This window comes from Helicoverpa zea, chromosome 20 (assembly GCF_022581195.2).
Source record: "Helicoverpa zea isolate HzStark_Cry1AcR chromosome 20, ilHelZeax1.1, whole genome shotgun sequence".
Taxonomy (NCBI): Eukaryota; Metazoa; Arthropoda; class Insecta; order Lepidoptera; family Noctuidae; genus Helicoverpa; species Helicoverpa zea.
Window position 1 is genome coordinate 7,432,710 of NC_061471.1, and position 14,147 is coordinate 7,446,856.

At 37.5% G+C, this 14,147-nt stretch overlaps 1 protein-coding gene across 2 annotated transcripts in view; it reads left to right on the forward strand.

Moving 5' to 3' along the window:
* The window catches only part of LOC124640194 (hypoxia-inducible factor 1-alpha-like), a 78,627-nt gene extending 65,329 nt beyond the window's left edge, over nt 1–13,298 (forward strand). For both annotated transcript variants that reach the window (XM_047177861.1, XM_047177860.1), the window contains exons 8-12: nt 4,301–4,557; nt 4,663–4,871; nt 4,951–5,254; nt 5,334–5,488; nt 10,690–13,298. In XM_047177861.1, coding sequence (XP_047033817.1) covers nt 4,301–4,557; nt 4,663–4,871; nt 4,951–5,254; nt 5,334–5,488; nt 10,690–11,277 — 1,513 coding nt within the window. In that variant the 3' untranslated portion in view covers nt 11,278–13,298. The remainder of the gene's footprint in view (nt 1–4,300; nt 4,558–4,662; nt 4,872–4,950; nt 5,255–5,333; nt 5,489–10,689) is intronic.
* The last annotated feature ends 849 nt before the right edge of the window (nt 13,299–14,147 follow it).

The window sequence follows — 14,147 nt, forward strand, 5'->3', positions numbered from 1 at the left end:
ATTTATCATCAGTTGGTATCGCGCGACTGTGTAATGTATGTGTTTAGGTGGGCCGCGTCACGAGTGCGCCGCCGCCGCCGCCGCGCGTATCATTCGTGCTACAGACTTCGACGCAAACGTACACCCCACGCGGCCACCCTACCGCCCCCGACGAACTCGCGCTCCCGATCAGCTGTTCACTGTACATTGAGTCACACGCCGGCGTCTCTCAACATAGACAAACTTGTTTGACAACACATCGTTACACCTAACGCATCATGGTAAGGATCAGTGCCATGTTTAGTGACTGTGATAGTGCATAAATAGTGGATGTGCCTCCTTAGTGCCTGTTTACTACTTCGTGATCTAACATCAAAATATTCGAGTAGCAAAAATCATTAGACTGAATCAAAACGATAGTGATTTACACCAGTGACAATACGATAAATAATTAATATCGGAGTCTTAGATCGATTAGATTTAATGCGAAACTTTTCCACTAACTCATTTGTCGTCTATTTTACATTTTCAATGCACACTAAACATCTTATATAATATTGATTCTTACCTTCATTTTGTAAAAATCGATTACTTCTCAGAAACGAATACTACTACTGGGGTACTGCATCGCGTTGTTTATTTAGTTGTTTGAAAGTGATAGAAATATTAGCAAAGTGTCGTTTAGTATTTTTGTGTGGATGCATTCCCGGAGCTTGTGGCGAGTGCGTTTGCGCTGATGCGCCGTGTCAGTATGTTGTTTGTGTGAGACCCGCTAATTTTAGCGTCCCCGTCCCCCGCGGCCCGCGGCTCGGTTACATAAGCGCGCCACCGAGCCGGCCTTGACTCCCGCGCCGCACTTCTCGCTCCTCGATTGGCAGACCGATGTGCTGATTCTTCTACTTGATTTAATTTAAACGGCCGAGATCTATGAATTACAAAATTGATAAAGTGCATTGTTAAATCGTACCCACTAGCTGCAATCTATTCCTTGTAAACATCTTCTAACTTCTCAATGATCGTCGCTCGGTATCCTATTTGCTTTTCTATGTTGATTTTTCAATCATAGTGAAGTGGCCACAGCGGTGGTGACTTGCAATTTCAGCACACATTGTTCGAAACACGCCTGTTTAGTCGAACGCATGGGACTATGGTAATTTTATGACCCTTCACGACGACGTCGGTCAATATAATATTGTTTTAACCCCTACACAATTTATCGTTCCAAAATTTCCATTTTTCTCACCGGCTTCATACCTATTTCTCTTGGAAAGTTGGCGTGTATTATTATTAAAATGCTGAATTATCTAATCTTATCTGCATCAGCCTTCGAAAAGGTTATAACCAAATATTTATCAGCTGTCGCGTCTTCTTCGTCTGGCAAGCGTACCCTTTGAAAATTATGAATCTTCTGTCAGTCACAAATGACTAATTCATCATCTATGTGTTGGTTAATTGAAGGAAAACATTAGCACTGCAGTAGAATTTCAACTTAAGAATTTTCCATAGTGTCATCTATGTATTCCTTATAGAGTGATGTATTAAGACAATTGATGTCCAATGAAGCTGGTGCGTGTACCGTCACGCGTCGACCTCGACCGTGGAACATGTAATTGTTGAATTGCGTTGCCCATTGAACGGTATCACGGCCAAGGTTACCCGAACAGCTGTTCTCTATTTCTTTCGTGTCCAAATATTTTAGTTGCGCAACGTTAGAATTATCGCTATCGTCGTAATCTAGTTTTATTTTTGTATTTTATGCAATGCCTGAGAATTTTATCTGGTTATCAGCAGTTTTGTTGTAGGTAAGCATAGAAAATTGTTTGACATTAAGTGATGTGTACTTTACATTATAAACGAGTTTTTCTTGACTAAAAAACATATCAGGTTTACGGTTGCTATGAGTCTTAGTAGTACGTGAGATGATTTTGTATTTTATGTCCTGTGAGTTTATTGTCTGATTCATTACTATCAATAAAAGGTTGTGTATTTAACACTTTGCCCGCTTGACTATAAATTGATCCAAAACATTGTTAGACCGTGACTTTTATTACCATATCTAAATTTATTTTTATAGTTTCATAATTTTCTTCAATGTTGTTTTCTGGCCAATGTAACTGAAGCATAGCAAAATTTGTTGTTACCTTACGTGACATAAAACCTGTTTTCCATGGGAGGAATGTAGACTCATAAAAGAGGTGGTATTTCGACGGCGTCTGATTGGCATCAGACGGATCTGAATCTAAAACCTTCAATCGATAGGGACCTCGTGGTGCGCGCGCAGTAATCCCTTCTCGCGCTCCTTGTGAATGGCCGGTCTGGAGAAAACAAGGGGGCTGCCTGCCTAAGGGGTGCGAGGAGCAAGGTCGTCAGCAAGGCCGCACTTACTACCATCAATATATCTCTTTCCCCCATCTAACATCGCCCACCACACCCATCTCACTCGCACAAATTCACTTTCAAAAACATTGCGTAAATGCAAGGACCAAATAAAACACCCTCCAAGCACTTTCTGTCTGGCCTGCGTTATATAGTCTGGTTTGAAACGTAGTTTGATACTGTGACGTCATTTGTGCTAGGCATTACTGTTTGGGTTGTAAAGATAAACCAAAACTTCCGTCACTATAAATAAGTAAACTCATTACGAAAATAGTCGCGTTGTATGCCGAGATGTTCGGCGCAGAAACTGTCATCTTTGTTTATTTGTAATCTATCGTTAATTAGTGCAAATTATGTATAGGTAATACGTTATTTTCCATCGCAGGCATATTTATAGTGTCAATGAAAACTTGAACCGTAACTATTGTCAACAATATTTTATCTTCTAACTATTTGCATATCAATATCTGTGTTGATTTTGATAACATTGACGCAAATGTGTTCTACAGGGGCAATCCTTAGGTTATCTGATGAGGGATGCTCGTTAATTAATCTCAATAATTTAATCTCAGGCTTAATAATGTGGCTACTTAAGCTGTCAAGTACGTTATGCATATTTAAGAAGAATCAAAAGAAATCAAACTTAAAATTAAAATAGACACATGCTAGGCAAACAGAAGCGCATTTACACCTATTCAATTTGTCTAAGTAACATGGAATTTCGATTTAGTAGCATTTGGAGCCAAATCGAAATTTCATGTAACTGAAAATTCTAAACAGTCAATAAGTTCTCCATTTCACAGACAGGTGACGATAGCATCTGCAATTTAAAAAAGAGCATCAGTTTTGTTATGATACTAGAAACGCTATCTTAGCGTAAAACTCACCTATAGTAATATTATTAACCTAGGTTATAGTTATTTTGCTTCAAAACGCATTTTCTTTGCTAATTACGTACTTTGTTTTTAAAGCGCAAACAAAATAGATTATCTAGTCTAATACCTAACAATGTTTTGGTGGGATCTCCGTTATCAGGTATCGCTTCAGAATGGTCAAACGGGAGTCAGCTGTGGTACTGTGCGCACGCGTCTGTTGATGGCTCTTCTCTCAGTTTTATTTGCTCAGTGCAGTTTGTTGTGCTAGTAAAAATAAATCTATCATTTACCTAACGTGTCAAACCTTGCTCTGAAGCATTGAAATGTAAATTTTTCTCGGTCTCTCAATTGCTTTGTCAGGTCTGTACCAATATAATTTTATTTATTCATCAGAATAATATCATTAGTTCTTTACGTTATACAAACTTAGTTTGCTTATCTATTTCAACGTTTTCCTTATTATCTAAGAGTTATTTTGGTAATATTCACCAAATAATATTTTTGTAATTTTTTCTATACTTAATTGAATAATTTTCCTCTTGCACTCAGTGCAGTAGTTTAACATTTGTACCAATTTAATCCTGTTACGATTTCCTTAATTGCGGTTTTGAATCATGCGCCTATGCAGAAAACAATCATCTGCAATACGGTAATTTACATAGTCTAGACGTGGAACAAATTAATGTTTATCCATGTGTACCCTAACGTGTAAGATCGAGCTCGTCTTTAGAGTAGTGTAGCCTTGAATACTGTTGACTGATTACGCGCTATTGTATATCTTACACCGCGAGTCCGATATGTTCTAACTAGTGTACTTATGTAGCTGTATTCACACTTCCCGCGTCTTCACACGTAGCAAAACCGATTAACACTGGAATGTTTGATTCTCTCTTAACTAATTACCGTGCAGTTTACATTATAGTCCATTATAAGGAGGCACTTGTATGACATACATCTGATTTATGTGTTAACGTTTTGCCGATAGACCATGTCACCTCATTGCCATTATGGTGTAAGCCATCCCGCCCCGTGGGGCATTGTTTGTTATCTATCAATTGTGTTGTTTACAGTGGCATCGAGTGCAAAGATGAGGTGTTTGCCGCACACCAGGTGCAGCACGCCGATCTGAAACCTGTGCTGGCCCCGACAGCGCCCGTGCCTGCTCCCAAGGCTCTCGCGACCGAGCCCGCCCCCAACGGCGCTATAGTCGCCATCATTACTCCTGAGGAGAAACGCCCTATACCCGTCACAGAGCTTATATTCGCTCCGCGAAAGAAAGAAATGAACAAAGGCTTTCTCATGTTCTCCCAAGACGAGGGACTTACAAGTGAGTGGCACTCGAACTTCCACAGCTTAGGTATCCGTTGTTGCTTTATTGGAATTCTATCGCATGACAAGGCTTTCCACACAATAATGTCGGTGTTGTTTACAGTGCTTAAAGACGAGCCGGAAGATCTGACGCACTTGGCACCCACCGCTGGTGATGCTTGTATACCTCTAGAGAACAGTCCTTTCGACATGTTCGACGAATTCATTCTGAGCGATAACTACTGCAGTCTGCTAGGAGATGACCTGGCTAACGGATCGCCGGTAGACTCTTTGACGCCAGATTCATTACTGTTGTCTTCTCCTGAACCACAGGTAAACTTAAACCAGATCGCAATATTGCTTTTATTATTGCCTAATTTTCTTCAAAATTCTAACAATGAATATGTTCCAGGAAAACGAATCGTCATGCGAACAGTCGTCATTACTCACAGAGCTGTCACTAGACGCTTTCGACAACAGATCAGATAATGACATAGACGATGGGAACTCCCCATTCATCCCGGCGAGCGATGAGCTGCCGGTATTGGAGCCGGCGGTCATGTGGGGGGCCTTGCCCGACAGCGTCAGCATGGCGAGACCACAGCCCACAGAGATGCAGACTACATCGCCTGCGCCCGCGCTGCAACGCTTATTGACAGCCACCACCACGGGCCCCCCGCCACAGGATCTCATAACCAATATTTACTCGGACCAAGGTATTAATAACGTCACGAATAAATATATTACTTGATCTATAATGGTTGTCATTTTCTACAATATACTGATTGCCAACAGGTCTAATACCAAGGAGTGTTGCATCATGGGAGACTGGAATGAAAAGAGTAATGAAGGAAGAACAGGAGCCGTGTGCAAAACGCATAAAGCGTAGCCCGTCCCCGGTGCAGCCGGCGACGCCCACGCAGTCGTCGAGCGTCCTCATGAACCTCCTGGTGAGCGGCTGCGACGTCGACGCCGGCTACATCTGCATGGTGCAGTGCCGGCCAAGACAAAAAGCAAAGGCCTGAGGCGATCGCCTCCACCACTCTAAATAAACTGTGATAATGCGCGTCCAGTGTTCAAACTATTTGCCTGTAAACCAGTGCTATCTCACAGAACTTTACTCTGGTCGGTTTAATACGAATTAATGTTAATACAGTGCCGTCGATACTTGTGATATTACCGTATACATGTACCAGTATCTGACTGAGAATCGCATTGTAATGGGGGTCCTACGAGACAATAAGCGTCGCGTCGGTACGAGCCAGATTAAAGTCTGCTAAAGCAGGGCTATTTAACCGTCAACGACCAGTCGGGGGGACTTAGTGCTAGGGCTGGTTAGTTTAAATCTTCCACGGTCTTGCAATCTCGTACTTGCGCCTCGAGGCGTACCAGAATTAGTTTTAGATGTCTAGGAATAGCATACCTGCGTTTTAGTCTTAATGGTGTATATTTGAAGCAATCGATTGTTGAGTTTAGTGGTTAAGTTGATGCATATCGTGTTGGTTATGTGAAGTATCGGTATCGTTCCTAGGTTACTTAGTTACCGCGAGAGCCCGCCGCGCACTCCGTCTTATGTTCGTAGCTGGAACCGAGTCAATATTAATAGTTTTAATATCAACCCTGTACTCAGAGGTTATCGCTATTTATTCGTTACTGTGAGCTATGTTAGTTGATTACAACTAATCTTATTTTTCACATCGATAGAGTTAGCGTCCAACATAGTCAGATGATGTTTTAGAAGTATTGTTCCGATCGTTATGTATTTTATTGAGAGTTTATGTAGCGTGCGATGTTGTCCCAGGCAGTTCGACGGTCGATGTCTCAACAGTTTCCACTGCCAAATGATACAAAGTACAACTTAGAACAAAGTGTAGTTGTGTTGTATTACGGTTTATGTTCGTCTCTTATACGGAATATTTGGATGCCTTTACACAGTGAGAATGTATTTATGATAGGAACGAGTCATGCAACGATGAACTATTAAATATTAACTATTAAATATTCTAAGCAATCATAAGATACTCGAACTTTAGATTACTGTATGCTTGGCAATTGTCGTCGCAGTACACATATTAATCAAAATTGAAAAGACGTAACATAGATATCATATGAATAATCGTCGTTGTTATTTTAATATATTTATAGTGTGTGTATATGGATGATGTGTAATTAGAGGATATATGGTTATTTATTTTTCTGGAGAGAAATAAATATTGTGATGTTGAAAGAAAATATCTAAAAATAAAAGAGACAAAAAATAGTTCTGGTTAAAATGGTGCACGTTGATTTTTTATTGCCCTGTGTCCTATCCTTGATATCCTCACCGAGTATTTGCTTTAGCGATATAAGAACTATCATGAAGTGTTCACAAGTTTGGACTACATAGATTTTGGAACATTTGGACAAATAAGTACTTACCTGCCGAAGAAGACTGAAGTTCTATTATTATTCAAACCACAATAGAATATGTGCAAACAACATTTATTAGCGAACTATTGACGCATATTCAGCCATTCTAAGTATTCTGTACAACTCAAACATTTTTACTAATAGTTCATGCAAAGACAAGTTAAACATAAGTATACGTATTTGTTTTGGAATATTTTAGTAGAGCCAGCTTATTATTTTGATACGATCTAAAAAGCAAAGCCTAGGCTTTAACCAAACACGCCAAAGAAACCATTAGTCTACCCCGAAACCTAGTAATTTCAGAATACATTTGGAACACAAAGCCAAAGAACTTATACTTTAACATATAGAAAGAAAATTACGTGTAATTGACTAAGCTTCAAGTAGGTAAAGGGTCACATTTTGGACAAGTGTAGATTCTTGATAATGATAGACTATTGAAACACGCAAGATAAAATTTTACGAACTTAAAGAAAAATGTTCTGAAGAGGCTTTATTACTAGACAAAGATAGTAGAGTAAGTGATACATTGTTCAACCTTCAAGCAGCTGAGTATCTCTCATTCCCACCGTACCGGCCGCTGCCAAAAAACTAGTTACCCGAATATCAGACCAACAGAATTATTAATAAAGGCCTCATTGCCATGCAAGCTCTCGGGAATTTAATTCTAGCAAACACGTATAACTTCCAAGTTAAATTGTTACTGGATAACTTTTTTGCGTCGAGACGAAATTGTTTGTGGAAGTCTTAAGGGCAATAACTAAAAGGAAAAATCCCTTCTAAGCCGACCCTTTGGGCCTTATGGCCGTCCGTAGATAGCGTACTATAAAACGACTGTTAGGGGCCCGACTTTGGGTATCTTATTGTTTTTTTTGTCCCGTTTTACTACTGCGCGTCTAAAACTTTTCCTAAGATCAAGGTCTGGCTTAGCGTCATAGATTGGCCACATGATAAGATGGAGAGAAACTTTTTAGGTGCGGGTCTAGCATGATATATGGACTGTTATGATCCAAAGTTTACTCCTGATAACGAACTGACGTTATGACTGTAATATCACGCTGTATTACGTGGTAAAGTTAATAATGATCTCTTGACAGAGGAGAGCAAGATGCCCGAGAGATAAGGTCTCGATAACGGATGCTGTAATTATGGATAGTGAGGGTAAAGCTCAGATTTACCCACACTCGATTATCCTGGGCGTGATTGAAACAAATCGCTCTACTTACTTAGTTTGGAATTACCTACCAACGAAGGGATATAAACTTGTATGCTTCTTGAAATAGAAAGAATATAAAGTAGCAAGTATGGTATTTAAGGTTTACGGTTATTATATTCTTTATGATAGTAGTATTATAAACAAAACTTTACTGTGATATGCAAGTAACTTTTATGACAACGTATTTCCATAAAAAGTTACCTATATGTACCTACTGGAAATACATAAGCTATTAACTAGCGGCGCGGAAAAGGCTTACCTTAGTTTTAATTTTTTTCGTTGGATATGGTACTTTACCGGTTCTACATTTTGGTCAGCAACTAAACAAATTATAACTCAATTTAAAATCTTTATTGACATTGACCTTGATAGTTTGGTGTTAAAACCTTTATTTATTCGCGAAAAAGAATTGATTAAACTTCAAACAAGATATAATGGCAAAATATCTCAATTTGTTTTCTTGACACTCGCTCTAATAAGTCTAGCAAACAAAAAGAATGGGTTTGGTGACAAGCATAAAGTTCAAACACACAATATTCACATATTACGTAGTTTCAAACATTTGAATTACTAAGCAACCCACTGCTATTATTATTAAACAGTCTGCCAAGAAATGTTTTCACTTAAAATCTTATAATCTAAGATTACTTGGACTAGAAAAATGTTCAGAGGGAGAATGCAACGTGAGGATGACTGCTAAAATAATAAGCAGTTCACGATGAATGGCTAGAATATCATCCTATATTTTCTTTAGTGTCATTTCTTTTTTTGTTAAGTTTTGAACAACCATACAGGTTGTTAACTAGCTAACTCTGTTGTATGCATATAATATGCTTACCTAACGCATAGACTGACTACGATTTGTAAAGAAACTTCTGTTGAAGATAAAGTGATTCTAAAAAGGCAGATAAAACCGCCGAAAATACTAGAGTTGATAATTTAAAAAATCAAAGTCCCTAAGCCCGCATGCAACACGTTTATTAATATTAAAAGCACATAGCATGCACTGTTAGTGGGTTATTTTATATCGATCAACTTACTGTCGACGCTACTTCGCCTGCAATGCACCAACATGACAACTTGTCAACGTCAAATTGTGTTTAAGCACTTTTGAATTAGGCCAGCATCGACATGAAATGTCAAAGTAGATGGTCGCTGGTTAAACGGACAAATAAATTGATCTACAGTCAAATAACAGTGGTTGGAATAAGCTTGTGTGTGAAGAAATAGTTCATGTAGGCACGAAAAGTGGATGTCGAAATATAAATGAATTGGTCGTTAAAATCTGCTCACGTTGTGTTAGTTAAAATTCTCATAAAGCTTGAGATGAGACAATCTGAAACGAGATGAGACTCTTTCGCAAAAGCCCGTGCTAAGTTACGGACCTAGAATTTGCAAAATTTCGTAATTTATTACCGACATCCCAAAAAGAAGGTTCCCAATTCTTTTGTATGTATGTTATTAACAGGATGATTCTTCATGTATTTGTCTTTATTTTGCCTCAGTCTCAGTTCTCTTGTCTACATATAGCTTTCTTAGATCCAGTTCGTTGATATCAGGGTCGACTTTTCAAATGCCAAGCAAAATTAGTTAAACGGTAGCCTTAAATCAAACATACGAACAGAACTACTTTCTCATTCTTACCGTTACTTCAAATGTCAGCTGATATTTAAATATTAATTGATTAGTCCTAAGAATAGTTAGAAATAACTCAAACTCAAACTCAAAATCGTTTATTCAAATTAGGCTGATAAATCAGCACTTTTCGAACGTCAAAAACAAAAGACAGCCCCCAAAACGCCCGCCCTTCACTACCTAACTAGAAAGTAAGCTCCATTTAAATTAACAGAACTTGAATTGAATCAAATTGCATTTCGTCTATGCACGTTTGTTAAAGCATTTCCACGTACTAAACAACAACTAAAAGTAAAAAAAAATACAAATGAAATCTACTGCAGAAAGGAGCAATTCCCTGGAAACTTGTTATATTTTCACAATTGAGTTAATTTTAATTCCATAGAAACAGAATTCAGACTTAGTCAAAACTGTTACCAAATACAAAGCACAAAAATGCAATTTTTTTTCCTCAATTCGTCTTGTTTTTTAAAACTGTCGTAAATTACGCAATTTGCGTCGAATATATCTTTAAATACGTCATCAGCATCTACCTACATGTTCATATGTCTGAAAATATACCTAGCGCACTCACTCAACTTGTTTACTACGTAATGTTTGCAAAACAAAGATTGTCCAAATGTAGCTAGCTTCCGAGATTATGTAAATGACGAATGTTAAGTGGGGCATTTGTTACAGCTAATGTTTCAATGTCAAGGCTAAAGCGAATACTCGGCTCTTCTTGTTTAATGTCGGCAATAACGAGCACCTTTTTATTTGGAACTTTTTGTGTTTATATCGGTTTTTCCAGACATAGGTCATCGTTACATCTCGTGAATAATGATAATCTCATTATGAGTTTTGAATGAGAAAATATTCTGTGTATTAATACATTTTTTGTTGTGTTTCCAGGATCTGCAGCAGCAACTGCCACAGCAAATCCCCCACCAACCAAATTACCAACTCGTCAGGAACCCCCAGACTATCAACCAGAACGCTAACCGAAATAACATCCCATTGCCTGTAATAAACTTACTACAAGGCATACCAAACAAGCCAATAATACGTTCAAACACTCCAATGAACAATGTTATGCGCACGAATATTGCTAGCCCCATGTCTCCGTTGAGCCTCAACGTAAGCCCCATGTACTCCCTACCATCCAGCCCCAACAGCTACACCCATAGCCCTGCCATGAGCCCTGCCCAGAGGGACCGCGTCATGAGCCCATACTCCACTCCTCAGTCCATGTCTCCAGTTGGTAAGTTCCAGCAGTACAGCCCTGGTAGCAGGCTGATGTCGCCTGTCGGGGTCATGAAGGGCTGCGACCCATACCTCACGACCAAAATGCAACCCAGCCCAGGCTACCCGCTCCAGACTCCGGACATCATGCTGGATCCTAGCGCGCCCCTCACCACGACGGACTTCTGGACCGAGTCCGAAATGCTGCAGGGCACAACCGACCTGCTCACCGCTTTAGACGACGTTAAGTTAGGCTAAGTATCCTCGCGTGTCAATGAGTGATTGAAGAGTGATTTCTGTATTTCCATTGAAACAGTTGTGGATTGATTGAATACTGAAATTCAAGTGTTTTCTTCCACCATTTAAACAGTTGAAATAACGTTTTAGAATTCAGTTTTTCACACAAACATTCCAATAGAAATGTTGTTACAAATGTTTGTTTCAGAAATCACTCGAATGAATGCAGGGTCGCAAAGGGTGTAAAACAATATAAGCCAAAGGGATTCCATGCGATGTTTCGCTGTAGCAGTCATGGGGCCGTTGCCCACTTGTTTAACATTTTCGTTAATAAAAATCTTAGTTTTCATAATGTACAGACATAAGTTGTTATTAACTTAGTAAAGTTTATTTAGTATGCGTGGAATCCTCGGCAATGCAACGATGTGACTTAGATTAACAGATATTCTATATTGTGTACGAATTTACATATTCGTATTATGTATTTGTATGTCTCGAGATATCTTTGTTGGATGTGTGTGACTGTATCATAGTTTTAGTGTAACTATATCTATGAACGATCTGCACTAAGAAATCAAGGCAGAATTTAATGTTTGGACTAGTTGCCAATATTTTTTAGACAGAAATTATTGCGAATTTTATACGGAGTTTTGTACTAAAATGTATTATGTAAATAAAAATCTCTAAATTGTTTTTATTAACATTTCGTTGATATTTCTGTCTTGCTTTTGTTTGCAGATGCTTCGTAGACATATTGTGTCAATAAAGAAAATTGGATAACGGTATTCGATATAGTTTCATATAATTTTGTATTATTCGGCATGGATTCATTAAAATATTATTCATTTGAAATAATTCTCAAAGGAGTTTCGTCGATAAAGTTAAGTAAAGATGCTATGTAAGTTTTAATTTATACTTTATGATCAAATCGTATACTCATTTAGAAATTAAGGGATCATAATCTTGTATACTTGTATTTTCTGTTTTCCTCAAATCATTTAACAAATATACTATTTATTTATTCGCTATCACTGCCTATATGTCACATTGAACAGTATGTTGAGGCGCGATTGAGATCGACTACGACGATTTTAAATCGATTTTCCATCGATGCCTAGTGGTCCACGCACACTCGAATAATATTATTTATATGTTTGTTTAATGACAATTAAAATAAGAGACGTTCCTCTATTTTTGTCAGTGAAATATTTTACCAGAAAACAGATTATTTCTTTCAATATTAATTTTAAGAATTAAAAATGGAGGGAAACTTGATTTTTGCCAAAAAGATTTTTGTTGCTAAAAATAGAATACTGTTGCAATGATTTTACCGTAGACAGTTTATTGTAATTTTACCTAACAATAGGTAGACAGAGCTGATAGTAAAATGTTTGTAGCAAACGACAATGTTTGCACTACATGCCGTACATAATAAGTACAATAATATAACCCTCTACCATCATATTACGAATTAATGCAATTATTTTCTTATAATTTAAATCTCGGTAGATTAATTATTTACACATAAATATTTAGCTTAAAAATAATCTTAAGATGGGATTGTTATAGATCGATTCTTGATCAATAAAATTTGGTTTATAAGAGAGAAATTCAAAATTATGAATTTCAAATAATTATATGAATGTACGAAATGAAATAGAAATGTTTTATGTAAATTGTTCACCCAATATTACCATACTTTTTTGACCATAATTTCGTTTCAGTAAACTAAGTATAATTTTAGTATGTACGATTTTGTTTTTAAGTTTAATCTGATATAAGATTCTACTGCCAATTTTCATACTAATGTCTGCACTTTATTTTGTGTTGTTTCTGTACAAATATGTTTGCCTTCTTTCAATCAATGTGCCATAGAGTTTGTAATACATTTTACAAATTCTTTAGCTGTGTCTTCATGATATATTCGTCCAATTCATCTCGTAACGATTCACATCAATTTATATAAATACATGAGAAAAGAAAATGTAAATATAAATCAAATTGTTTTATATATTTAGAGAATAAATTTCTGTCATTGAAAAGGTACTTGTTTTAATTATCTCCTTCTGCCAATTTTACGAAAAAGTTAAGTTGACTGAAACAAAGTTTCCTGCCTACTGACCTGCAATAATGAAGACTGAATTATCTTCTGTTGATCTACCCTTTCACTACATATAGGCAAATTAAAGAAAGGAATACCATGATACCTACCTACTCCTAATTTAGGATTGAACATAACACTAATTAAAATGGCTAAGTAACGTGGGCAGTACGAAGATAGTGAAATACAAATCAAGTAAATTGCAATCTTTTGACAAAAATATCTAAAATTAAAATATAGATGTAGCACGGGCAGGGTGGGAACAAAAATTGTAAGTAGGTATCATATCTAACAGACTTAAGAAATTGGGCGCTGATTTACGTAAGAATTTGCATATCTTCATATATTAAGCAGGTAGGCACAGCTTCTGTTGCAGTGTATGTACCTACCTATATAATATATTCCAGGTCAGCAGCCTTACATAAGGAAAACCTTAACCAAGCATATAAATAAAGAGTAATCATTCAGTATTTGTCTTCAGGCGCCTGACATCAAGTTATGCTACCTAAGTATATTACTTCGATATAATAACTGCCTATACCTAAATTGGCCCGGCATTATCGCAAAACACTTAGGAAGGTAAGGGAACCGATCACTTAAGTTAAGCAAAGCATTGGCATTCAGCCAAGAAATTCTGTTCATCGAAAAGACCATACTACTCTGATGAAATGGTGCATAAGTAGTTTCACAGCGTTTGCCCCCATTCTCTAATTTGTACCTTGTTGTTATGTACCAAAGTAGCTAAGTTCCTACATAGTATAGGTCCTGTGTACCTACCGACGTAAGCTGC